Source organism: Paroedura picta, chromosome 10 (assembly GCF_049243985.1).
Source record: "Paroedura picta isolate Pp20150507F chromosome 10, Ppicta_v3.0, whole genome shotgun sequence".
NCBI classification, from domain to species: Eukaryota; Metazoa; Chordata; class Lepidosauria; order Squamata; family Gekkonidae; genus Paroedura; species Paroedura picta.
In genome coordinates, this window is record NC_135378.1 from 4,672,092 (window position 1) to 4,698,935 (window position 26,844).

A 26,844-nucleotide genomic window follows, 5' to 3' on the forward strand; every position below is an offset into this window, starting at 1 on the left:
ACCGATGGTTCGCTGAGAGATGGCCACAGGATTGGGCAGGGTCCCCTATACTCCGGGATCTTATCTTTTCAGAGTTATTTCCTATTGTGGCGGCAGTTATCGTTTGGAAAGATCTATTTCAGGACAGCAAAGTGGTGCGACAATCAAGCGGTTGTGCGCATTATAAATCGGCAATCGAGCAAATCCCCCCGGGTAATGGGTTTAGTGAGGAAGCTAGTCAGGGTTTGCTTGGGGAGCAACATCTCGTTTGCGGCCCATCATGTCCCGGGTGCCACTAATGAAATAGCTGATGCTCTGTCTCGATTCCAGGAGCAGAGCTTTCGGCAGTTGGCACCAGAGGCGAACATGTGTCCAGACCGGTTCCCGGAGGAATTGTGGAGGATTGGCTTGGAATGATCCTCGAGGCCGTAGAACATTCCCTGGCTCCGGTGACACGTCGGGCATATACAGCAGCGATTCGGGGTTACGTGGAATACATGGAACAGGAAGGGGGCCTTAGGGCCTTACCTCCAACGGAGGAATTAGTGCTGCGCTACCTCGTCCATTTACGTTCCCGTAAAATGACCCCAGGGTCTATGAACACCCAAGTGGCGGGGCTTTCCTTTTTATGCAAAACCAGGGTTTGGTGGGATCCCTCATCATCCTTTTTCTCTATCTTCTACTGCCTATGAGATAACCTTAAAAACCTGCTATCTAAGAAATGGCTTTACGGCATTGGTTGAGTTACTTTATGTCACTGATTACTGATTACCCAGCAGAAGGCTTTACGGCAAAAATTGGGATATATACCTGCTATATTCATACAGCATGAATGCCAAAGACACGTGAATTACTCGTCTAAGAAATGACTGGGTAAAATAACCTTAAATACTCATTGGTTAAGGAGTTACTTCATGTCACTGATTACGTCCAGAAACCGAAGACATAGTTTCATTTGCCTTCAACAAGGTATGTCAAATAGGTAACTATTGTTATATAGCAAAATCAACTACTGGCATTTCCAAGTTCTCTGCTATTATTACATAGTATTATGAAATTCTATCTTCTGCTGGGTAAGATAACCTTAAATACTCATTGTTTAAGGAATTACTTTATGTCACTGATTACGTCCAGAAACCGAATAGTAAATATACCTGCTAAGCGTTGGTCACTTGAACAGGACCTGTCCTGCAGATTCATAGAGCATGCATGCAAAAGACACCCTATCGTGAATCAGAAATGTAAACAACATTTATAAGAGAACAACACAGTTTACTATTACTACTTCGTACGTCTTCATATGGTTAGAAAACATCCCGCACGTTTATCATATGTTGCAGACAGAGCGTTTTGGTATTGTTTCTTCAAGCCAGCAGAAGCTGTATTATATCACAAGATTGTTTCTTGGGACTCACATATTTAACTCTTCAGGTCCTATAGCAAAAGCAACTAGTGCTTTTTCCAAATTATCTATTATTACCATAGAGTGTTATTAAATCTTCTATTCCCTATGAGATACTTGTTGGGTAAGAAATTACTTTTTGTCATTCATTGCATCCAAAGAAAGCAATCTGTAATAGAGAATACTATTATTATTACATAGTATTATGAAATACTACGATATTCTCTGTCATTATTTAAAAGTATTATGAAATTCTATGCTCCTGGGCATGAAAACCTTAAAGTAGTTTCTTACGACTCACATACTTAACAGTTAAGGTCAAGGAGGAAGGGCTGCCCAGTCGGCGGGAGCGGTTGCGCACAAGGCAGCAGAGGCAACGAGTCAGGGACGCAGTGGCTGCATACATGTTCGACCGCCGGCCACAAAGGGGCGCCAGGTGAATGATGGACTCGAGTCACAGGGAAGGTAAGGGCCACCCTACTGACGGGACGGCCATTTATTTGTCGCCGTTTACAAGCGCCGCAGCCCGCGGACTCCCCGTGGCCGCCGTCGGCCCCCCGTGGCAGCACCCCTGGTTCGCCCCCGTGCACCGTGGCATGAAGGGGGGCTCTCAACACCATCCATCCCATTCGCCGCCCCCTCCCCCGGTGCCATGGCAACCGGGGCCTCCACAAGCCCCACAATGGGAACCGCAAGGGGTGGCTCGGCCGGTGGGATGGCGGCGGCAGCGCCAGGGTCGCTATCCATGGGATTCATCTGCTCCAGGGCTGTCGTGATGCGGTCCAAGACCCCTGTTGCTGTCGCAAGGGAGCCGCATGATGCGGAGCACATTACAGGAGATCGTGACAGCCCTACAGAGCCGACTGGAGAGACAAGCCACCAACATGAGGCTGCCCATCCCCGTAGAGAAAAGGGTAGCCATTGCCCTATGGTACCTGGCTACAGGGGACACGTATCGGGACGTCGCCCACCAGTTCAGCCTTGGGGTCGCCACTGCACGGGAGATCATACGGGAGGTGTGTCTGGCGATGGAGGCGGAGCTCTACTGGACGGTAGTTTGCCTGGGAGACAGGGTTGGCGAGGTAGGCACAAAGGGCGCGGCAGGTGGGCGGGCAGGGGAACGGGGCAGTAGCAGGAAACCCTAATACCCCTGTCATCCACAGATCATGGATGGTTTCGGCCACCTAGGGTTCCCCCACTGCATCGGGGCTGTCGATGGCTGCCACATCCCCATCCGTGCACCCGGGAGGCGTTACGATGAATATGGGAACAGGAAGGGCTTCTGTTCCGTCATTCTCCAGGGGACAGTAGACCACACTGTCCGGTTCATCATTTTTTGAATTTGGAAAAAAAAGTTTTTGGAATTTGGAAAAAGCCCTAAGAGCTAAATATTGTGAGACCCAAGAAACAATCTTGTGATATGATAGGGCTTCCGCTCGTTTGAAGAAACAATACCAAAACACTCCATCTGCAACTTATGATAAACGTGCCGGATGTTTTCTAACCATATGAAGATGTACGAAGTAATAAAGGTAAAAAGTGTCGTTCTCTTGTAAATGTTGTTTACATTTCTTATTCACGTGTCTTTGGCATTCATGCTATATGAATATAGCAGGTATATATCTCATTCATTGTATGAATGTAATCAATGCCATAAAGCCATTTCTTAGATAGCAGTTATTTAAGATTATCTCATAGGCAGTAGAAGATAGAATTTCATAACACTGTATAGTAATAACAGGGAATTTGGAAGGAGCACTAGTTGCTTTCCTATATGACCATAACTGTTAAATATGTGAGTCGTAAGAAACTTTTAAGGTTTTCATACCCAGGAGGATAGAATTTCATAATACCTTTAAATAATGACTGAGAATATCGGAGTCTTCCATAAGAAGTCTTCCATATTCCATGTAATAATAATAGTATTCTCTATTACAGATTGCTTTCTTTGGATGCAATGAATGACATAAAGTAATTTCTCACCCAACAAGTACTTAAGGTTATCTCATAGGGAGTAGAAGATAGAATATAATAACACTCTATGGTAATAATAGAGACTTTGGAAAAAGCACTAGTTGCTTTTGCTATAGGACTCTAAGAGCTAAATATGTGAGTCCCAAGAATCAATCTTGTGATATAATAGGGCTTCTGCTGGCTTGAAGAAACAATACACAAATACTCTGTCTGCAACATTTGATAAACATGCGGGATGTTTTCTAACCTTATGAAGACGTACGAAGTAGAAATAGTAAAATGTGTTGTTCTCTTATAAATGTTGTTTACATTTCTGATTCACGAAAGGGTGTCTTTTGCACGCATGCTCTATGAATCTGCATGACAGGTCCTGTTCAAGTGACCAATGCTTAGCAGGTATATTTACTATTCGGTTTCTGGACGTAATCAGTGACATAATGTAACTCCTTAACCAATGAGTATTTAGGGTTATTTTACCCAGCAGAAGATAGAATTTCATAATACTATGAAATAATAGCAGAGAACTTGGAAATGCCAGTAGTTGCTTTTGCTATATAACCTTAATAGTTACTTATCTGACGTACCTTGTTGAAGGTAAATGAAACGATGTCGGAATCTACTACGGGTTCTGTTGGTGTTAAGAAGAGACTCCATCTGCAGCATATGATAAACTTGCGGGATGTTTTCTGTTAACTATATGAAGACATACGAAGTAATAAAGGTAAAACGAGTCATTCTCATGTAAATGTTGTTTACCTTTCTGATTCATCAGTGAAAGTAATTCCTTAGGCAATGAATATTTAAGGTTATCATACCCAATAGCATAGAATTTCATAATACTATTTAATAGTAACAGAGAATATAGTAGTATTTCATAATACTAATTATAGAGAATATGGAAATACCACTAACTGATTTGCCTTTATAGCCGTAATTGTAAAATATCTGACATACCTTGATGAAGGCAAATGAAACTATTTCAGAATCTACTACGTGTAAGGTAAGGTAAGGTATCCGCAGTGCAAGCACCGGGTCATGTCTGACCCTTGGGGTGACGCCCTCTAGCGTTTTCATGGCAGACTCCATATGGGTGGTTTGCCAGTGCCTTCCCCAGTCATTACCGTTTACCCCCCCAGCAAGCTGGGTACTCATTTTACCGACCTCGGAAGGATGGAAGGCTGAGTCAACCTTGAGCCGGCTGCTGGGATCGAACTCTCGGCCTCATGGGCAGAGCTTTCAGACTGCATATCTGCTACCTTACCACTCTGCACCACAAGAGGCTCATCTACTATGGGTATTGTTTGGTTTTATTAAGAGACTCCATCTGCAGCATATGATAAACTTGCTGGAGGTTTTCCTATATATATATATGAAGTCATGAAAAGTAATAAAATTAAAATGTGTTTTCTGTTAACTATATGACGACATACAAAGTTATAAAGGTAAAAACGAGTCGTTCTCTTGTCAATGTAATTTACATTTCTGATTCACGAACGGGTGTCTTTTGCACGCATGCTATATGCATCTGCAGGACCGGTCCTGTTCAAGTCACCAACGCTTAGCAAGTATATTGCAATATTCGTTTTTTGGATGTAATCAGTGAAAGTAATTCCTTAGGCAATGAATATTTAAGGTTATCATACCCAATAGGATAGAATTTCATAATACCAGTTTGGTGGTGGTTTGGAGAGCCAGTTTGGTGTAGTGGTTAGGAGTGCGGACTTCTAATCTGGCATGCCGGGTTCGATTCTGCACTCCCCCACATGCAGCCAGCTGGGTGACCTTGGGCTCGCCACGGCACTGATAAAACTGTTCTGACCGAGCAGTGATATCAGGGCTCTCTCAGCCTCACCCACCCCACAGGGTGTCTGTTGTGGGGAGAGGAATGGGAAGGCAACTGTAAGCTGCTTTGAGCCTCCTTCGGGTAGGGAAAAGCGGCATATAAGAACCAACTCTTCTTCTTCTATGTAACAGTAACAGAGAATATAGTAGTATTTCATAATACTAAGTAATAATAATAGAGAATATGGAAATACCACTAGTTGCTTTGCCTTTATATTTCTTTTGCTATATAACGTTAATAGTTACATATCTGACATACCTAGTTGAAGGCCAATGAAACTATGTCGGAATCTACTACGGGTCAGGGAACTCCGGGCATGGGGCTTCGTCCGCAGCGCCTTGGAATGTCGGACGAAGACCAAGGCGCTGCGGCAGGAGTACTTTCGTGTCCGGGAGCACAATGACCGCACGGGTGCAGAGCCGGCCACATACCCGCACTACCAGAGGCTGGCTGAAATCCTAGGGACGCGGGGCAGTGGGCGGCCACAACGCGAGCCTCAGTGTGCGGCATGTTCCCCAGCAGGCCGCAGTAGTGGAGGCTGAGTGGGCAGGCCGTGGGTGGCCACCGAAGAGACCGTCATCTGCCAGCGGGGCCCTACTGGCGCCACGTGCGTCCCAGAGGCAGCGGGAGGCTCGCGCAGGTACCGCTCCTGTGTGGGTGGACGACTGGGTGGTGGGGTCAGGGCTGAGGCCACGGGCTACCAGACTACCCCCCATCTTTGCCCCCACCAGGTCCACCTACGGCGACGCCGTCGCCTCGGAAGGAGAGCGACCAGGGGGGCCAGACGGACGAGGAGTCGGCCAGAACCCAGGACACCACGGGTACGGGGGGACGCCACGCGAAGGGGGAATGGGTGGAGTGGGGTCCGCGGCCACTGGCAGACAGTAGCCCGGTTCCCAGGTGTCAGGGGGCACTGGCGGCATACTGGCCCGGCCCACACCGCAGCCCATTCTGTTGCCCGCAGGTGCACCGTGGGGGGAGGAGCCGGGCAGGAGCCCACCGTCCCCATACGCCGCCTCTGAGCCTGAACACCAGGGGGACGACTCTGCAGGTGTGTAGGCCGACGCAGGGTCACAGGGAGGGGGGAAGACGGGACGGGTGTTGGCCAGCACCCCAACCCTACCTGCCTGCAGGTGACGGCGGCGGGGATGGCGACGGTGCGGACGACGGGGAGGGACCAGCCCTGGACCTCGGGGCGCTATCAGTCCAGGAGCCCCTGGAACGAGAGCCGAAGCAATTTCATACTTTTTAATAATGACAGAGAATATAGTCGTATTCCATAATACTATGTAATAATAATAGTATTCTATATTACAGATTGCTTTCTTTGGATGCAATGAATGGCAAGTAATTTCTTACCCAACAAGTATTTAAGCTTTGAGATGAGTAGAAGATAGAATTTAATAACACTCTATGGTAATAATAGAGAATTTGGAAAAAGCACTAGTTGCTTTTGCTATAGGATCCTAAGAGCTAAATATGTGAGTCCCAAGAAACAATCTTGTGATATTATAGGGCTTCTGCTGGCTTGAAGAAACAATACCAAAATACTCTGTCTGCAACATATGATAAATGTGCGGGATGTTTTCTAACCCAATGAAGACGTACGAAGTAGTAATAGTAAAATGTGTTGTTCTCTTATAAATGTTGTTTACATTTCTCATTCACAAAAGGGTGTCTTTTGCATGCATGCTCTATGAATCTGCATGACAGGTCCTGTTTAAGTGACCAACGCTTAGCAGGTATATTTCTGGACGTAATCAGTGACATAAAGTAACTCCTTAACCAATGAGTATTTAAGGTTCTTTTACCCAGCAGAAGATAGAATTTCATAATACTATGTAATAATAGCGCAGAACTTGGAAATGCCAGTAGTTGCTTTAGCTATATAACCTTAATAGTTACATATCTGACATACCTTGTTGAAGGCAAATGAAACTATGTCGGAATCTACTACGGGTTGTGTTGGTGTTAAGAAGAGACTCCATCTGCAGCATATGAAAATCTTGCGGGATGTTTTCTGTTAACTATATGAAGACATACGAAGTAATAAAGGTAAAACGAGTCGTTCTCTTGTAAATGGAGTTTACATTTCTGATTCACGAACGGGTGTCTTTAGCATGCATGCTATATGAATCTGCAGGACCGGTCCTGTTCAAGTGACCAACGCTTAGCAGGTATATTTCAATATTCGGTTTATGGATGTAATCAGTGAAAGTAATTCTTTAGGCAATGAATATTTAAGGTTATCATACCCAATATGATAGAATTTCATAATACTATGTAATAGTAACAGAGAATACTAAGTAATAATAATGGAGAATATGGAAATACCACTAGTTGCTTTGCCTTTATAACCGTAATTGTTAAATATCTGACATACCTTGATGAAGGCAAATGAAACTATTTCAGATCTACTACGGGTATTGTTTGGTTTTATGAAGAGACTCCATCTGCAGCATATGATAAACTTGCTGGAGGTTCTCCTATATATATATATATATGATGAGAAGTAATAAATTTAAAATGTGTTTTGCATGCATGCTATATAAAACTGCATGTTCACAATGCTTAGCAGGTATATTTCCTATGCGTTGTATGGATGTAATCAATGACATAAAGTGATTTCTTAGCCGAGTACTTCACGTGTCTTTGGCATTCATGCTATATGAATATAGCAGGTATATATCCCATTAATTGTATGAATGTAATCAATGCCATAAAGCCATTTCTTAGATAGCAGGTTATTAAGATAAATTCTGATTCACGAAAGGTGTCTTTTGCATGCATGCTATATGAATCTGCATGACAGGTCGCATTATTATTCAAGGCGCATTATGCACGGCCGCCGACACGGCGAATTTGGGTCACATGGAAAAAGCGGAGGGAGAAGACGCGAAGCATACCGGTTATGCACGGAACGGGGTGCGATGGCGGCGAAACCCTAAGTGGCAGGTGTCGAGGCGTCGATGCGCAGGCCAAAGGAAGCGAGGCAAGCGTGCCGCTGCGTCGGCAAGCGAGCGCCGCGTCAGACATCGGAGCCAGGAAGGGCGGAAGCAGACTGCGCATGCTTTATAACCGTAATTGTTAAATAACTGACAACCTTGATGAAGGCAAATGAAACTATGCTATATGAATATATCAGGTATACACCCCATTCGTTGTATGAATGTAATAAATGCCATAAAGCCATTTCTTAGATAGCAGGTTTTTAAGATTATCTCATAGGCAAAGAAATTCTGTCTTCTACTACCTACTACTAAAACACATTTTAAATTTATTACTTCTCATGACTTCATATATATATAGGAGAACCTCCAGCAAGTTTATCATATGCTGCAGATGGAGTCTCTTCATAAAACCAAACAATACCCGTAGTAGATTCTGAAATAGTTTCATTTGCCTTCATCAAGGTATGTCAGATATTTAACAATTACGGTTATAAAGGCAAAGCAACTAATGGTATTTCGATATTCTCTATTATTAGTATTATGAAATAATAATATGTTACTATTACATAGTATTATGAAATTCTATCCTATTGGGTATGATAACCTTAAATATTCATTGCCTAAGCAATTACTTTCGCTGATTACATCCATAAACCAAATATTGCAATATACCTGCTACGCGTTGGTCACTTGAATAGGACAGGTCCTGCAGATTCATATAGCATGCATCCTAAAGACACCCGTTCGTGAATCAGAAATGTAAACTACATTTACAAGAGAACGACTCGTTTTACCTTTATTACTTCGTAAGTCTTCATATAGTTAACAGAAAAAATCCCGCAAGTTTATCATATGCTGCAGATGGAGTCTCTTCTTAACACCAACACAACCCGTAGTAGATTCCGACATAGTTTCATTTGCCTTCAACAGGGTATGTCAGATAAGTAACTATTAAGGTTATATAGCTAAAGCAACTACTGGCATTTCCAAGTTCTCTGCTATTTTTACATAGTATTCTGAGATTCTATCTTCTGCTGGGTAAAATAACGTTAAATACTCATTGGTTAAGGAGTTACTTTATGTCACTGATTACGTCCAGAAACCGAATAGTAAATATACCTGCTAAGCGTTGGTCACTTCAACAGGACCTGTCATGCAGATTCCTAGAGCATGCGTGCAAAAGACACCCTTTCCTGAATGAGAAATGTAAACAACATTTATAAGAGAACAACACATTTTACTATTACTACTTCGTACGTCTTCATATGGTTAGAAAACATCCCACACGTTTATCATATGTTGCGGACAGAGTGTTTTGGTATTGTTTCTTCAAGCCCTATCATATCACAAGATTGTTTCTTGGGACTCACATATTTAACTCTTAGGGTCGTATAGCAAAAGCAACTAGTGCTTTTTCCAAATTCTCTATTATTACCATAGAGTGTTATTAAATTCTATCATCTATTCCCTATGAGATAACCTTAAATACTTGTTGGGTAAGAAATTACTTCATGTCATTCATTGCATCCAAATAAAGCAATCTGTAATAGAGAATACTATTATTATTACATAGTATTATGGAATACTCCGACATTCTCAGTCATTATTTAAAAGTATTATGAAATTCTATCCTCCTGGGTATGAAAACCTTAAAACAGTTTCTTACGATTCACATATTATACAGTTATGGTCATATAGGAAAGCAACTAGTGCTCCTTCCAAATTCCCTGTTATTACTATACAGTGTTACGGCATTGATTACATTCATACAACGAATGGGATATATACCTGCTATATTCATTTAGCATGAATGCCAAAGACACGTGAAGTACTCGGCTAAGAAATCACTTTATGTCATTGATTACATCCATACAAAGAATAGGAAATATACCGGCTAAGCATTGCAAACATGCAGTTTTATATAGCATTCATGCAAAACACATTTTAAATTTATTACTTCTCATCATATATATATATAGGAGAACCTCCCGCAAGTTTATCATATGCTGCTGATGGAGTCTCTTCATAAAACCAAACAATATCCATAGTAGAACTGAAATAGTTTCATTTGCCTTCATCAAGGTATGTCAGATATTTAACAATTACGGTTATAAAGGCAAAGCAACTAGTGGTATTTCCATATTCTCTATTATTATTACTTAGTATCATGAAATACTACTATATTCTCTGTTACTATTGTTGTTGTTGTTATGTGCGAAGTCGTGTCCGACCCATCGCGACCCCATGGACAATGATCTTCCAGGCCTTCCTGTCCTCTACCATTCCCCGGAGTCCATTTAAGTTTGCACCTATTGCTTCAGTGACTCCATCCAGCCACCTCATTCTCTGTCATCCCCTTCTTCTTTTGCCCTCGATCGCTCCCAGCATTAGGCTCCAGGGAGTCCTTCCTTCTCATGAGGTGGCCAAAGTATTTGAGTTTCATCTTTAGGATCTGGCCTTCTAAAAAGCAGTCAGGGCTGATCTCCTCTAGGACTGACCGGTTTGTTCGCCTTGCAGTCCAAGGGACTCGCAAGAGTCTTCTCCAGCACCAGAGTTCAAAAGCCTCAATTCTTTGACGCTCGGCCCTCCTTTGACGCTCGGTCCAACTTTCGCAGCCATACATTGCAACTGGGAATAGCCTTGACTAAACGCACTTTTGTTGGCAGGGTGATGTCTCTGCTTTTTCGGATGCTGTCTAGATTTGCCATAGCTTTCCTCCCCAGGAGCAAGCGTCTTTTAATTTCTTTGCTGCAGTCCCCATCTGCAGTGATCTTGGAGCCCAGGAAAATAAAATCTGTCACTATCTCCATTTCTTCCCCATCTGCCATGAATTGAGAGGGCCGGATGCCATGATCTTTGTTTTCTTGATGTTGAGTTTCAAGCCAACTTTTGCACTCTCCTCCTTCACCCGCATCAACAGGCTCTTTAGTTCCTCTTCACTTTCTGCCATTAGAGTGGTATCATCTGCATATCTGAGGTTGTTGATATTTATCCCTGCAATCTTGATCCCAATTTGTGACTCCTCTAATCCCGCATTTCTCATGATGTGCTCTGCATACAAGTTAAATAGGCAAGGCGACAGTATACAGCCTTGCCGAACTCCTTTCTCAATTTTGAACCAGTTAGTAATTCCATGTTCAGTTCTCACTGTTGCTTCTTGACCTGCATATAAATTTCTCAAGAGACAAATAAGATGCTCTGGTATTCCCATCTCTAAGAACTTGCCACAATTTGTTGCGCTCCACACAATCAAAGGCTTTAGCGTAGTCAATGAAGCAGAAGTAGACGTTCTTCTGGTACTCCCTAGCTTTCTCCGTGATCCAGCGTATGTTGGCAATTTGATCTCTAGTTCCTCTGCCTCTTCGAAATCCTGCCTGTACTTCTGGAAGTTCTCGGTCCACATATTGCTGGAGCCTAGCTTGTAGGATTTTGAGCATAACTTTGCTAGCATGAGAAATTAGTGTGATGCTGCGGTAGTTTGAACATTCTTTGGCATTGCCCTTCTTTGGGATTGGAATGTAAACTGACCTTTTCCAATCCTGTGGCCATTGTTGAGTTTTCCAAATTTGCTGGCATATAGCACTTTTACTGCATCGTCCTTTAAGATTTTGAATAATTCAACTGGAATGCTGTCACCACCACTAGCTTTATTGTTGCTCAGACTTCCTAAGGCCCATTTGACTACACATTCCAGGATGTCTGGCTCCAGGTCAGTAACTACCTCATTGTGGTCATCAGGGATGTTAAGCTCGCTCTTGTATAGTTCTTCTGTATAATTTTGCCACCTTTGTTTAATCTCTTCTGCTTCTGTGAGGTCCCTACAATTTTGGTCCCTTATCATACCCATCTTTGCATGAAACGTTCTCTTCATATCTCCAATTTTCTTGAAAAGATCTCTGGTCCTCCCCATTCTATTGTTTTCTTCTATTTGTTTGCTCTGTTCGTTTAAGAAGGCATTCTTATCTCTTCTAGCTTTTCTCTGGAATTCTGCATTCAATTGGGTGTATCTTTCTCTTTCTCCCTTGCCTTTCACTTCCCTTCTCTCCTTAGCTATTTGTAAAGCTTCCTCAGACAGCCATTTTGATTTCTTGCATTTCTTTTTCTTTGTGATGGTTTTAGTTGCTACCTCTTGTACAATGTTGCGAACCTCCGTCCATAGTTCTTCAGGCACTCTGTCTATCAGATCTAATTCCTTAAATCTATTTGTCACCTCTACTGTGTATTCGTTGGGGATATGATTTAGTTCATACCTGAGTGGCCTAGTGGTTTTCCCTACTTTCTTCAATTTAAGCCTACATTTTGAAACAAGAAGCTCATGATCTGAACCACAATCAGCTCCTGGTCTTGTTTTGATTGACTGGATAGAACTTTTCCATCTTTGGCTGCCGAGCACATAGTCAATCTGATTTCTGTGTTGACCGTCTGGTGATGTCCATGTGTAGAGTCGTCTCTTGGGTTGTTGGAAAAGAGTGTTTGCTATGACCATTGTATTCTCTTGACAAAATTCTACCAGCCTGTGCCCTGCTCCATTTTGTACTTCAAGGCCAAACTTGCCTGTTATCCCGGTTATCTTTTGGCTTCCTACTTTAGCATTCCAATCCTCCATGATGATAAGCACATCATTTTTTGGCATTGCTTCTAGAAGGTGTTGTAAGGCTTCATAGAACTGATCAACTTCATCCTCTTCAGCAGCAGTGGTTGGGGCATAGACCTGGATCACTGTGATGTTGAATGGTTTGCCTTGGATTCGAACTGAGATCATTCTGTCATTTTGGGGATTGTATCCCAAGACTGCTTTTCCTACTCTCTTATTGATTATGAAGGCTACTCCATTTCTTCTGCGAGATTCTTGTCCACAGTAGTATACCTGATGGTCATCTGAATTAAATTCACCCATTCCTGTCCATTTTAGTTCACTGATTCCTAAAATGTCGATCTTCAGTCTTCTCATTTCTTGTTTAACCACGTCCAGCTTGCCTTGATTCATGGATCTGACGTTCCAGGTTCCTATGGAATAGAAATCTTTACAGCATCAGACTGTCTTTTCGCCACCAGTTACTTCCACAACTGAGCGTCCTTTAAGCTTTGGCCCAGTCGCTTCATTCATTCTGGCGCTACTCGTACTAGCCGTCTGCTCATCCCCAGTAGCATATTGGACACCTTCCGACCTGAGGGGCTCATCTTCCGGCGTCATAACGTTTTGCCTTTTGGAACTGTCCATAGAGTTTTCATGGCAACGATACTGGAGTGGTTTGCCATTTCCTTCTCCAGTGGATCACCTTTTGTCAGAGCTCTTAGCTATGACCTGTCCGTCTTGGGTGGCCCTGCACGGTATAGCTCATAGCTTCACTGAACTACGCAAGCCCCCTTGCCACAACAAGGCATCGATCCTTGAAGGGGGATTACTATTACATAGTATTATGAAATTTTATCCTATTCGGAATGATAACCTTCATTGCCTAAGGGATTACTTTGCCTAAGGAATTACTTTCACTGATTACATCCATAAACCGAATATTGAAATATACCTGATACGCTTTGGTCACTTGAACAGGACCGGTCCTGCAGATTCATATAGCATGCATGCTAAAGACACCCGTTCGTGAATCAGAAATGTAAACTACATTTACAAGGAACGACTCGTTTTACCTTTATTACTTCGTATGTCTTCATATAGTTAACAGAAAACATATCATATGCTGAAGATGGAGTCTCTTCTTAACGCCAACACAACCCGTAGTAGACTCCGACATAGTTTCATTTGCCTTCAACAAGGTATGTCAGATATGTAACTATCATATGTTGCAGACAGAGTGTTTGGGTATTGTTTCTTCAAGCCAGCAAAAGCCCTATTATATCACAAGATTGATTCTTGGGACTCACATATTTAGCTCATTGGGTCCTATAGCAAAAGCAACTAGTGCTTTTTCCAAGTTCTCTATTATTACCATAGAGTGTTATTAAATTCTATCTTATACTCCCTATGAGATAACCTTAAATACTTGTTGGGTAAGAAATTACTTTATGTCATTCATTGCATCCAAAGAAAGCTATCTGTAATAGAGAATACTATTATTATTACATAGTATTATGGAATACGATATTCTCAGTCATTATTTAAAGGTATTATGAAATTCTATCCTCCTGGGTATGAAAACCTTAAAACAGTTTCTTACGACTCACATATTTAACAGTTATGGTCATATAGGAAAGCAACTAGTGCTCCTTCCAAATTCCCTGTTATTACTATACAGTGTTATGAAATTCTATTTTCTACTGCCTATGAGATAATCTTAAAAACCTGCTATCTAAGAAATGGCTTTATGGCATTGATTACATTCATACAATGAATGGGATATATACCTGCTATATTCATATAGCATGAATGCCAAAGACACGTGAGAACTCGGCTAAAAAATCACTTTTTGTCATTGATTACATCCATACAACGAATAGGAAATATACCTGCTAAGCATTGCGAACATTGCGGCCCCAGCTGCTGTTGCGAGGGAGGCGGCAGGATCGGCCATAATTTCTCGCTGCAGGACCTTGAACTCTTCCCACTCCTGCCGTTCCCGCGCTTCCCCTGCCCTTCTGAGCTCCAGCAGGGCAGTCTCGAACCGGCGGTGCTCGGCCAGCTCCTCCTGCCCCTGCTCCAAGAGGCGTTCCCCGACCGTGGTCAGGAGTGCCACGCGGCGCCGCCGCTTCGGCTATCGTTCCAGGCGCTCCTCGGCTGAGAGCGCCCCGAGGTCCAGGGCTGGTCCCTCCCCGTCGTCTGTGCCGTCGTCATCCCCGCAGCCGTCACCTGCAGGCAGGTAGGGTTGGGGTGCTGGCCAACGCCTGTCCCGTCTTCCCCCCTCCCTGGGACCCTGCGTCGGCATAAGCACCTGCAGAGTCGTCCCCCTGGCGTTCAGGCTCAGAAGCGGCGTATGGGGATGGTGGGCACCCCCAATTCCTCGGCCAACATTTGAAATGTTACCAACTTATCAGAGCACGCAGACGTTCCCGCCGGGTCAATGAACAAAAAATCGTCCAAGAAATGCGTAATATGCGGACTCCCAGTGCGGCATTTCATTACCCATTCTAAAAAAATTCTGAAGGATTCAAAGGCGAAGAATGCGATGGAACACCCCATCGGCGTGGCCTTGTCCACGTACCAAGAATCCCGAAAGTGGCACCCCAATAAACAAAAATCCTCAGGATGGACCGGCAAAAGTCTAAAGGCCGATTGAATATCGCACTTAGTGAGTAACGCCCCGGGACCGCAATCCTTGACCTTGATATCCTTAGACCAAGCAATATCAATCCTTGATATTGCTTGGTCTAAGGATGCATAGGTGACCGAGCTGAGCTCAGGCGCAATCCCATCATTCACTGACGTACCTTTTGGATAGGACAAATGGTGTATTAATCTAAATTGTCCCTGGGCCTTTTTGGGGACTACCCCCAGGTATATATCCAATTCGTTGTATGAAAGTGAAGGCGGTGGGGACGGTGATGGTGGCGAGAAAGAGGAGGGGCCAGCCCTGGACCTCGGGGCACTCTCTGCCAAAGAGCACCTACAACGGGAACACAGGCGCCGCCTCCGCATCACGCTCCTCACCACTGTCAGGGAACGGCTACAGGAGCAGGGGGAGGAGGACCTGGACGAGCGACGCCGTTTCCAGACCACCCTGCTGGAGCTCGGGAGGGCAGAGGGCGAGCGGGAAAGCCAGGAGTGGGCAGAGTTCCAGGCCCTGCACCGGGAGACGATGGCCGGACCATCTGCCTCCCTTGCGACAGCAACAGGGGTCTTGGACCGCATCGCGACAGCCCTGGAGCAGATGACTCCCATGGATGGCGACCCTGGCGCTGCCGCCGCCATCCCACCGGCCGAGCCACCCCTTGCGGTTCCCGTTGCGGGGCTTGTGGAGGCCCCGGTTGCCATGCCACAGGGGGAGGGGCGGCGAATGGGATGGATGGAGTTGAGGGCCCCCCTCCATGCCACGGTGCACGGGGGCGAGCCAGGGGTTCTGCCACGGGGGGCCGACGGCAGCCACGGGGAGGCCGCGGGCTGCGGCGCTTGTAAACGGAGACAAATAAATGGCCGTCCAGTCAGTAGGGTGGCCCTTACATTCCCCTGTGACTCGTGTCCGTCATTCACCTTGCGCCCGTTCGTGGCCGGCGGTTGAACATGTATGCAGCCACTGCGTCCCTGACGCGTTGCCCCTGCTGCCATGTGCGCAGCCGCTCCCGCCGACTGGGCAGCCCTTCCTCCTCGACCTCGATGGTCTCCATGGGCGGCATCTCCAGAGGTTCATGGCCGTGTGCCTCGCAGATGTTGTGCAGGATGACACAGGCTAAGATCACCGGGGTTATGTTCAATATGGCGGCCTGGAGGCAGGAGAGCAGGAATCGCCAGCGCACTTTCAGACGGCCAAATGCCCGTTCCACGATGTTGCATGCGCGGCACAGACGGCCATTGAAGTACGCCTCCACTGCGTTCCGTGGCGGGGAATAGGGTTTCATGAGCCACCGGCGTTGGGGGTATGCCCCATCGGCAACTATGAGGGCTGGCACGCGGACACCCTGCATCGTGAAGGTGGGGTTCCCCAGGACGTACGCCCCGGCGTCTATGGCGGCGCATAGGTTAGACTGCTGGAAAACGAAGGTGTCGTTTCGCTGACCACCCCAGCCTGCCTCCGGATCAATGAAACGGCCTGTGTGATCCACCGTCCCCTGGAGAATGACCGTACAGAAGCCCTTCCTGTTCCCGTATTCGTTGTAGAGCCTCCCGGGGGCACGGATGGGGATGTGGCAGCCATCGACGGCCCCGATGCAGTGGGGGAACCCTAGCGGCCAAACCCATCCATGATCTGTGGATGAGCGGGGGAGTTAGGCTGCAAGGATAGTGTCCCTTGGTCCGCTGGCCACCACTGTGCCCTGCCTTGTATACCTACTTCGCCTACCCCGTCTCCCAGGCACACTACCATCCGGTAGAGCTCCGCTTCCATCCCCAGGCACACCTCCCGTAAGATCTCCCCTGCCGTGGCGACCCCAACACCAAACTGGTGGGCGACGTCTCGATATGTGTCCCCTGTGGCCAAGTACCATGGAGCAATGGCGACCCGTTTCTCCACGGGGATGGGCATCCTCATGTTGGTGGCTTGTCTCTCCAGCCGGCTCTGTAGAGCTGTCACGATCTCCTGGAATGTGCTCCGCGTCATGCGGAAATTATCGATCTAGTGGTCGTCACTCCATCTGGCTGTCACATAGTTCTCCCACCAGTCTCGGCTGCGCTGTTCAGCCCAGCGGGCCCTCGGGAACCACACTGCAGACAGGGAGTGCCACCGGCGGATGGCACCTCACCTCCAGGACAGAGATTCACCCCACCATATTCCCCATCTCTGCCATGTGTGCATGGCACGACGCCGCCTACGCTTCCTATGTTGCCGAACTCGCTGCAGGACACCTGTGGCCGTCACCAGCATTAGACTGTGTACGCCGCCTACTATGATGGTGATTGCTGATGCCACCTGTGCGGCCACCACCACCGGTACCCTATGGTCCATCGTGTTTCTGGGGCTCACTTCTACGGCGCTTGCTCCCTCCCCCTCTCCCTCCGTGCCCGTCGGACCCGGCAGGACTGCGCCTGCGCAGTCTGCTTCCGCCCTTCCTGGCTCCGATGTCCGACGCGGCTCCCGCTTGCCGACGCAGCGGCGCACTAGCCTCGCTTCCTTTGGCCTGCGCATCGACGCCTCGACACCTGCCGCTCCGGGTTTCGCCGCCATCGCACCCCGTTCCATGCATAACCAGTATGCTTCGCGTCTTCTCCCTCCGCTTTTTCCCTGTGACCCAAATTTGCCGTTTCGGTGGCCGTGCATAATGGGCCTTGAACAGGACCTGTCATGCAGATTCATATAGCATGCATACAAAAGTCACCTTTCATGAATCAGAAATTATCTTAATAACCTGCTATCTAAGAAATGGCTTTATGGCATTGATTACATTCATACAATTAATGGGATATATACCTGCTATATTCATATAGCATGAATGCCAGAGACATGTGAAGTACTCGGCTACGAAATCACTTTATGTCATTGATTACATCCATATAACGAATAGGAAATATACCTGCTAAGCATTGTGAACATGCAGTTTTATATAGCATGCATGCAAAACACATTGTAAATTTATTACTTCTCATCATATATATTTATATATATAGGAGAACCTCCAGCAAGCTTATCATATGCTGCAGATGGAGTCTTTTCATAAAACCAAACAATACCCGTAGTAGATCTGAAATAGTTTCATTTGCCTTCATCATGGTATGTCAGATATATAACAATTACGGTTATAAAGGCAAAGCAACTAGTGGTATTTCCATATTCTCCATTATTATTACTTAGTATTATGAAATACTACTATATTCTCTGTTACTATTACATAGTATTATGAAATTCTATCTTATTGTGTATGGTAACCTTAAATATTCATTGCCTAAAGAATTACTTTCACTGATTACATCCATAAACCGAATATTGAAATATACCTGCTAAGCTTTGGTCACTTGAACAGGACCGGTCCTGCAGATTCATATAGCATACGTGCAAGAGACACCCTTGCGTGAATCAGAAATGTAAACACCATTTATAAGAGAACAACACATTTTGCTATTACTACTTCGTACGTCTTCATATGTTTAGAAAGCATCCCGCACGTTTATAATATGTTGCAGAAAGAGTGTTTTGGTATTGTTTCTTCAAGCCAGCAGAAGCCCTATTATATAACAAGATTTTTTCTTGGGACTCACATATTTAATTCTTAGGGTCCTACAGCAAAAGCAACTAGTGCTTTTTCCAAATTCTCTATTATTACCATAGAGTGTTATTAAATTCTATCTTCTATTCCCTATGAGATAACCTTAAATACTTGTTGGGTACGAAATTACTTTATGTCATTCATTGCATCGAAAGAAAGCAATCTGTAATAGAGAATACTATTATTATTACATAGTATTATGAAATACTACAATATTCTCTGTCATTATGTAAAAGTATTATGAAATTCTCTCCTCGGTATAATAACCTTAAAATAGTTTCTTACGACTCACATACAACAGTTATGGTCATATAGGAAAGCAACTTGTGCTCCTTCCAAATTCCCTGTTATTACTATACAGTGTTATGAAATTCTATCTTCTGCTGGGTAAAATAACCTTAAATACTCATTGGTTAAGGAGTTACTTTATGTCACTGATTACGTCCAGAAACCGAATAGTAAATATACCTGCTAAGCGTTGGTCACTTGAATGTGACCTGTCATGCAGGTTCATATAGCATGCGTGCAAAAGACACCATTTCGTGAATCAGAAATGTAAACAACATTGATAAGAAAACAACACATTTTACTATTACTACTTCGTACCACTTCATATGGTTAGAAAACATCCCGCACGTTTATCATATGTTGCAGACAGAGTGTTTGGGTATTGTTTCTTTAAAGCCAGCAGAAGCCCTATTATATCACAAGATTGTTTCTTGGGACTCACATATTTAACTCTTAGGGTCCTATAGCAAAAGAATAGTGCTTTTTCCAAATTCTCTATTATTACCATAGTGTTATTAAATTCTATTCTATTCCCTATGAGATAACCTTAAATACTTGTTGGGTAAGAAATTACTTTATGTCATCCATTGCATCGAAAGAAAGAAATCTGTAATAGAGAATACAGGAAGACGGGCCTTCCGTCTTCTCTGCTGCTAATGGCACCCCGAATTCCTCGGCCAACATTTGAAATGTTACCAACTTATCAGAGCACGCAGACGTTCCCGCCGGGTCAATGAACAAAAAATCAGAAGGGCCGCCCTTTTGTGAATGAGAAATGTAAACAACATTTATAAGAGAACAACACATTTTACTATTACTACTTCGTACGTCTTCATATGGTTAGAAAATATCCCGCACGTTTATCATATGTTGCAGGCAGAGTGTTTGGGTATTGTTTCTTCAAGCCAGCAGAAGCCCTATTATATCACAAGATTGTTTCTTGGGACTCACATATTTAGCTCTTAGCGTCCTATAGAAAAAGCAACTAGTGCTTTTTCCAAATTCTCTATTATTACCATAGAGTGTTGTTAAATTCTATCTTCTATTCCCTATGAGATAACCTTAAATACTTGTTGGGTAATAAATTACTTTATGTCATTCATTGCACCCAAAGAAAGCAATCTGTAATAGAGAATACTATTATTATTACATAGTATTATGAAATACTACGATATTCTCTGTCATTAATTAAAAGTATTATGAAATTCTATCCTCCTGGGTATGATAACCTTAAAATAGTTTCTTACGACTCACATACTTAACAGTTATGGTCATATAGGAAAGCAACTTGTGCTCCTTCCAAATTCCCTGTTATTAGTATACAGGGGCGAACTGGGAGGCAACTAATGGGACACCCGAACCCCCCCAAAGTCCAGCTTCAGGGCGGCGAACTGGAACGCAACTAATGGGTCACCCGAACCCCCCCAAAGTCCAGCTTCATGGCGGCGGGAGGTACGCGACAGCAGCTCACGTGGGCGGCGAGGAGGGTCCGGCAGCACAGCAGTCCGTTGAGGCACCCCCTGCAAGTTGGGAAGAAAGGCACCCGGTGACAGCGGTGCTAGTACCAGAGGTCCCTACATGGCCATGATGGCAAGGCAGCGCAGAACGGCCAGGCATGTGGCCCGGGTCCGCACAGTCGCCCGTTGCCGCCATACACACCCTCCTGCTGCCGTAACATCCATATAGGAGCCCCAGCCTCCGGCCACATGAGGTCGAGGACATCTGCGTGTGGCGGAGGCGGCCCTGGAGTGCCGGCAGCTATGGCTCGCAGAGCCGCAAAGAAGGTGGCCCTGAGCGGTTCAAATTTCTCCCGGCACTGGCGGGGTGTCCGGGAGTACCCGGTGGCCTCCCGGTATTCCGAGGCCGCTCGGAAGAGGTCAAAACTGGCATTGGCGGCATACTGGCCCGGCCTATGCCGCAGCCCATTCTGTTGCCCGCGGGTGCACCGTGGGGGGAGGAGCCAGGCAGGAGCCCACCGTCCACATACGCCGCCTCTGAGCCTGAACGCAAGGGGGAGGACTCTGCAGGTGCTTAGGCCGACGCAAGGTCACAGGGAGGGGGGAAGACAGGACGGGTGTTGGCCAGCACCACAACCCTACCTGCCTGGAGGTGACGGCGGCGGGGATGGCGACGGCGCGGACGACGGGGAGGGACCAGCCCTGGATCTCGAGGCGCTCTCAGTTGAGGAGCGCCTGGAACGAGAGCCGAAGCGGCGGCGGCGCGTGGCGCTCCTGACCACAGTCGAGGAACGCCTCTTGGAGCAGGGGCAGGAGGAGCTGGCCGAGCGCCGCCGGTTCGAGACTGCCCTGCTGGAGCTCGGAAGAGCGAGGGACCAGCCCTGGACCTCGGGGCGCACTCAGCCGAGGAGCGCCTGGAACGAGAGCCGAAGCGGCGGCGCCGCGTGGCGCTCCTGACCACGGTCGGGGAACGCCTCTTGGAGCAGGGGCAGGAGGAGCTGGCCGAGCACCGCCGGTTCGAGACTGCCCTGCTGGAGCTCAGAAGGGCGGGGGAAGCGCGGGAACGGCAGGAGTGGGAAGAGTTCAAGGTCCTGCAGCGCGAAATTATGGCCGATCCTGCCGCCTCCCTCGCAACAGCAGCTGGGGCCCTGGAACGCATCGCCACGGCCCTAGAGCGGATGGCACCCCTGGGCGCCGAGCCTCCTGCTGCCGGTGATAACCCACCGGGCAGGGCACCCGCTGCGGCTCCCGTTGCGGTGCTTGTGGAGGACCCGCTCGCCATGGCACAGGGGGTGGAGGAGGGGGAGTGGGAGGGGGAGGAGAGGGGGATGGAGCACCCGAGGATCCCCCCGCGCGGCGCCGGGGAAGGGGTTGCGGGAGGGTTGCTGCCACGGTCGGCCGGCGTGGGGCGCGGGCAGGGCGGTGTCAGCGACGGCTGTAAGCGGCGCGGCACCCAAATCTAATAAATGGCCCTCCCCACAGTGGGTAGGCCCTTCGCTTCATCTGTCATTTGCTGCCATCATTCACCAGGCACCCCTTCGCGGCCTCCGCTCGAAGATGTATGCCGCCATGGCGTCCCTGACGCGTTCACCCAGCTGCCGTGTGCGCAGGCGATCCCGGCGAGCAGGCAGCCTCTCCTCCTCGACCTCAATGGTCTCCCTCGGCGGCATTTCCAGACTGAGTTCATGGCCATGTACCTCGCAGATGTTGTGGAGGATGACGCAGTCTATGATCACCGGGGTGACGTTCGCAATGGCGTCCTGCAGGCATGACAGCAGGAATCGCCAGCGTGCTTTCAGGTGGCCGAACGCCCGTTCCACGATGTTGCGTGCACGGCACAGACGGCCATTGAAGTACGCCTCCACCGCATCCCGCGGGGGGGCGTAGGGTTCTATGAGCCACCGGCGTTGGGGGTATGCCCCATCTGCTACTATCACGGCTGGCACGCGGACGCCATGCATCGTGACGGTGGGGTTCCCTGGGACGTAAGCCCCAGCGTCCATGGCAGCGCGCAGGTAGGACTGCTGGAAGACGAAGGCGTCGTTAAGCTGTGTAGGGCTGTCACTAGCTCCTGGAATGTGCTCCGCGTCATGCGGAAGTTATCGATCCAGTGGTCGTCACTCCAGCTGGCTGTAACATAGTTCTCCCACCAGTCTTGGCTGCGCCGCTTGGCCCAGCGGGCCCTCAGAAAGCGCAGTGCGGACAGAGCGTGCCACTGGCGGCTGGCAGCTCGCCTCCATGACAGTGAGGCACCCCACCAGAGGCCCGACCTGCGCCATGCCTCCTTGGCTCGGTGCCCCCAACGCTGTCGTCGACGGCGATGCTGTTGCCGGCCGGCCGTGGACGTGGCAACCATTCGGGCCTGTACACCGCTTATTAGGATAGTCACGGCTGCTGCCGCCTCTGCAGCTGCCGCCAACGCTGCCCTAGACTCCATCTCAGTACTGCAGCTCACGGTCACGGCGCTCCTTCCCTCCCCCTCCCTGACCGTTACAACCGGCAGGACTGCGCCTGCGCAGGTTGCTTCCGCCCTTCCAGCCCTTGACCTCCGGTACAGCGGCTGCTTACCGGCATAGCGCCGCCCTCACCTCGCTCCTTGGCGCCGCATCGGCGCCTCGACACCCGCCGCTCCGGGTTTTGCCGCCGTCGCGCCCCGCCCCGTGCATAACCGGTGGTCTTCCCCCTCCTATAATAATACTAATATTATACTAATAATACTAATAATAGTTTTCTATTGCTTTCTTTGGATGCAATGAATGACATAAAGTAATTTCTTACCCAACAAGTATTTAATGTTATCTCATAGGGAGTAGAAGATAGAATAGGGAGTAGAAGATAGAATTTAAAATAAAGCAATCTGTAATAGAGAATACTATTATTATTACATAGTATTATGAAATACTACGATATTCTCTGTCATTATTTAAAAGTATTATGAAATTCTATCCTCCTGGGTATGATAACCTTAAAATAGTTTCTTACGACTCACATACTTAACAGTTATGGTCATATAGGAAAGCAGCTAGTGCTCCTTCAAAATTCCCTGTTATTAGTATACAGTTAAGAAATACTGTCTTCTACTACATATGAGATAATCTTAAAAACCTGCTATCTAAGAAATGGCTTTACGGCATGGATTACATTCATACAACGAATGGGATATATACCTGCTATATTCATATAGCATGAATGCCAGAGACACGTGAAGTACTCGGCTAAGAAATCACCATGTCATTGATTATATCGATACAACGAATAGGAAATATACCTGCTAAGCATTGCAAACATGTAGATTTATATAGCATGCATGCAAAACACATTTTAACTTTATTACTTCTCATGACTTCATATATATATAGGAGAACCTCCAGCAAGTTTATCATATGCTGCAGTCTCTGTAATAGAAAACCAAACAATACCCGTAATGGTAAAGGTAAAGGTATCCCTTGTGCAAGCACCGAGTCATGTCTGACCTTTGGGGTGACGCCCTCTAGCGTTTTCATTGCAGACTCAATACGGGGTGGTTTGCCAGTGCCTTCCCCAGTCATTACCGTTTACCCCCCAGCAAGCTGGGTCCTCATTTTACCGACCTCGGAAGGATGGAAGGCTGAGTCAACCTTGAGCCGGCTGCTGGGATTGAACTCCCAGCCTCATCGGCAAAGCTTTCATACGGCTGCCTTACCACTCTGCACCACATGAAGGACATAAAGTAATTTCTTACCCAACAAGTATTTAAGGTTATCTCATAGGGAGTAGAAGATAGAATTTAATAACACTCTATGGTAATAATAGAGAATTTGGAAAAAGCACTAGTTGCTTTTGCTATAGAACATAGCATATGATAAACTTGCGGGATGTTTTCTGTTATCTATATGAAGACATACGAAATAATAAAGGTAAAACGAGTCGTTCTCTTGTAAATGTGGTTTACATTTCTGATTCACGAACGGGTGTCTTTAGCATGCATGCTATATGAATCTGCAGGACCTGTCCAGTTCAAGTGACCAACGCGTAGCAGGTATATTGCAATATTCGGTTTATGGATGTAATCAGTGAAAGTAATTCCTTAGGCAATGAATATTTAAGGTTACCATACCCAATAGGATAGAGTTTCATAATACTATGTAATAGTAACATAGTAGTATTTCATAATACTATTAATAGAGAATATGGAAATACCACTAGTTGCTTTGCCTTTATAACCGTAACTGTTAAATATCTGACATACCTTGATGAAGGCAAATGAAAATATTTCACAATCTACTACGGGTATTTTTTGGTTTTTTGAAGAGACTCCATCTGCAGCATATGTTAAACTTGCTGGAGGTTCTCCTATATTTATATATGAAATCATGAGAAGGAATAAAGTTAAAATGTGTTTTGCATGCATGCTATATAAATCTACATGTTCGCAATGCTTAGCAGGTATATTTCCTATTCGTTGTATGGATGTAATCAATGACAAAAAGTGATTTTTTAGCCGAGTACTCACGTGTCTTTGGCATTCATGCTATATGAATATAGCAGGTATATATCCCATTCATTGTATGAATGTAATCAATGCCATAAAGCCATTTCTTAGATAGCAGGTTTTTAAGATTATCTCATAGGCAGTAGAAAATAGAATTTCATAACACTGTATAGTAATAACAGGGAATTTGGAAGGAGCACTAGTTGCTTTCCTATATGACCATAACTGTTAAATATGTGAGTCGTAAGAAACTGTTTTAAGGTTTTCATACCCAGGAGGATAGAATTTCATAATACCTTTAAATAATGACTGAGAATATCGTATTCCATAATACTATGTAATAATAATAGTATTCTCTATTACAGATAGCTTTCTTTGGATGCAATGAATGACATAAAGTAATTTCTTACCCAACAAGTATTTAAGGTTATCTCATAGGGAGTATAAGATAGAATTTAATAACACTCTATGGTAATAATAGAGAACTTGGAAAAAGCACTAGTTGCTTTTGCTATAGGACCCAATGAGCTAAATATGTGAGTCCCAAGAATCAATCTTGTGATATAATAGGGCTTTTGCTGGCTTGAAGAAACAATACCCAAACACTCTGTCTGCAACATATGATAGTTACATATCTGACATACCTTGTTGAAGGCAAATGAAACTATGTCGGAGTCTACTACGGGTTGTGTTGGCGTTAAGAAGAGACTCCATCTTCAGCATATGATATGTTTTCTGTTAACTATATGAAGACATACGAAGTAATAAAGGTAAAACGAGTCGTTCCTTGTAAATGTAGTTTACATTTCTGATTCACGAACGGGTGTCTTTAGCATGCATGCTATATGAATCTGCAGGACCGGTCCTGTTCAAGTGACCAAAGCGTATCAGGTATATTTCAATATTCGGTTTATGGATGTAATCAGTGAAAGTAATTCCTTAGGCAAAGTAATCCCTTAGGCAATGAAGGTTATCATTCCGAATAGGATAAAATTTCATAATACTATGTAATAGTAATCCCCCTTCAAGGATCGATGCCTTGTTGTGGCAAGGGGGCTTGCGTAGTTCAGTGAAGCTATGAGCTATACCGTGCAGGGCCACCCAAGACGGACAGGTCATAGCTAAGAGCTCTGACAAAAGGTGATCCACTGGAGAAGGAAATGGCAAACCACTCCAGTATCGTTGCCATGAAAACTCTATGGACAGTTCCAAAAGGCAAAACGTTATGACGCCGGAAGATGAGCCCCTCAGGTCGGAAGGTGTCCAATATGCTACTGGGGATGAGCAGACGGCTAGTACGAGTAGCGCCAGAATGAATGAAGCGACTGGGCCAAAGCTTAAAGGACGCTCAGTTGTGGAAGTAACTGGTGGCGAAAAGACAGTCTGATGCTGTAAAGATTTCTATTCCATAGGAACCTGGAACGTCAGATCCATGAATCAAGGCAAGCTGGACGTGGTTAAACAAGAAATGAGAAGACTGAAGATCGACATTTTAGGAATCAGTGAACTAAAATGGACAGGAATGGGTGAATTTAATTCAGATGACCATCAGGTATACTACTGTGGACAAGAATCTCGCAGAAGAAATGGAGTAGCCTTCATAATCAATAAGAGAGTAGGAAAAGCAGTCTTGGGATACAATCCCCAAAATGACAGAATGATCTCAGTTCGAA

At 45.8% G+C, this 26,844-nt stretch overlaps 1 protein-coding gene across 1 annotated transcript in view; it reads left to right on the forward strand.

The window, feature by feature from the left end:
- Positions 1-2,265: 2,265 nt before the first annotated feature.
- LOC143819677 (uncharacterized) overlaps positions 2,266-26,844 on the forward strand; it is a 104,954-nt gene continuing 80,375 nt past the window's right edge. Inside the window, exons 1-2 of the mRNA XM_077301569.1 lie at positions 2,266-2,463; positions 2,545-2,630. Of these exons, the coding sequence (XP_077157684.1) occupies positions 2,266-2,463; positions 2,545-2,630 (284 nt within the window). The remainder of the gene's footprint in view (positions 2,464-2,544; positions 2,631-26,844) is intronic.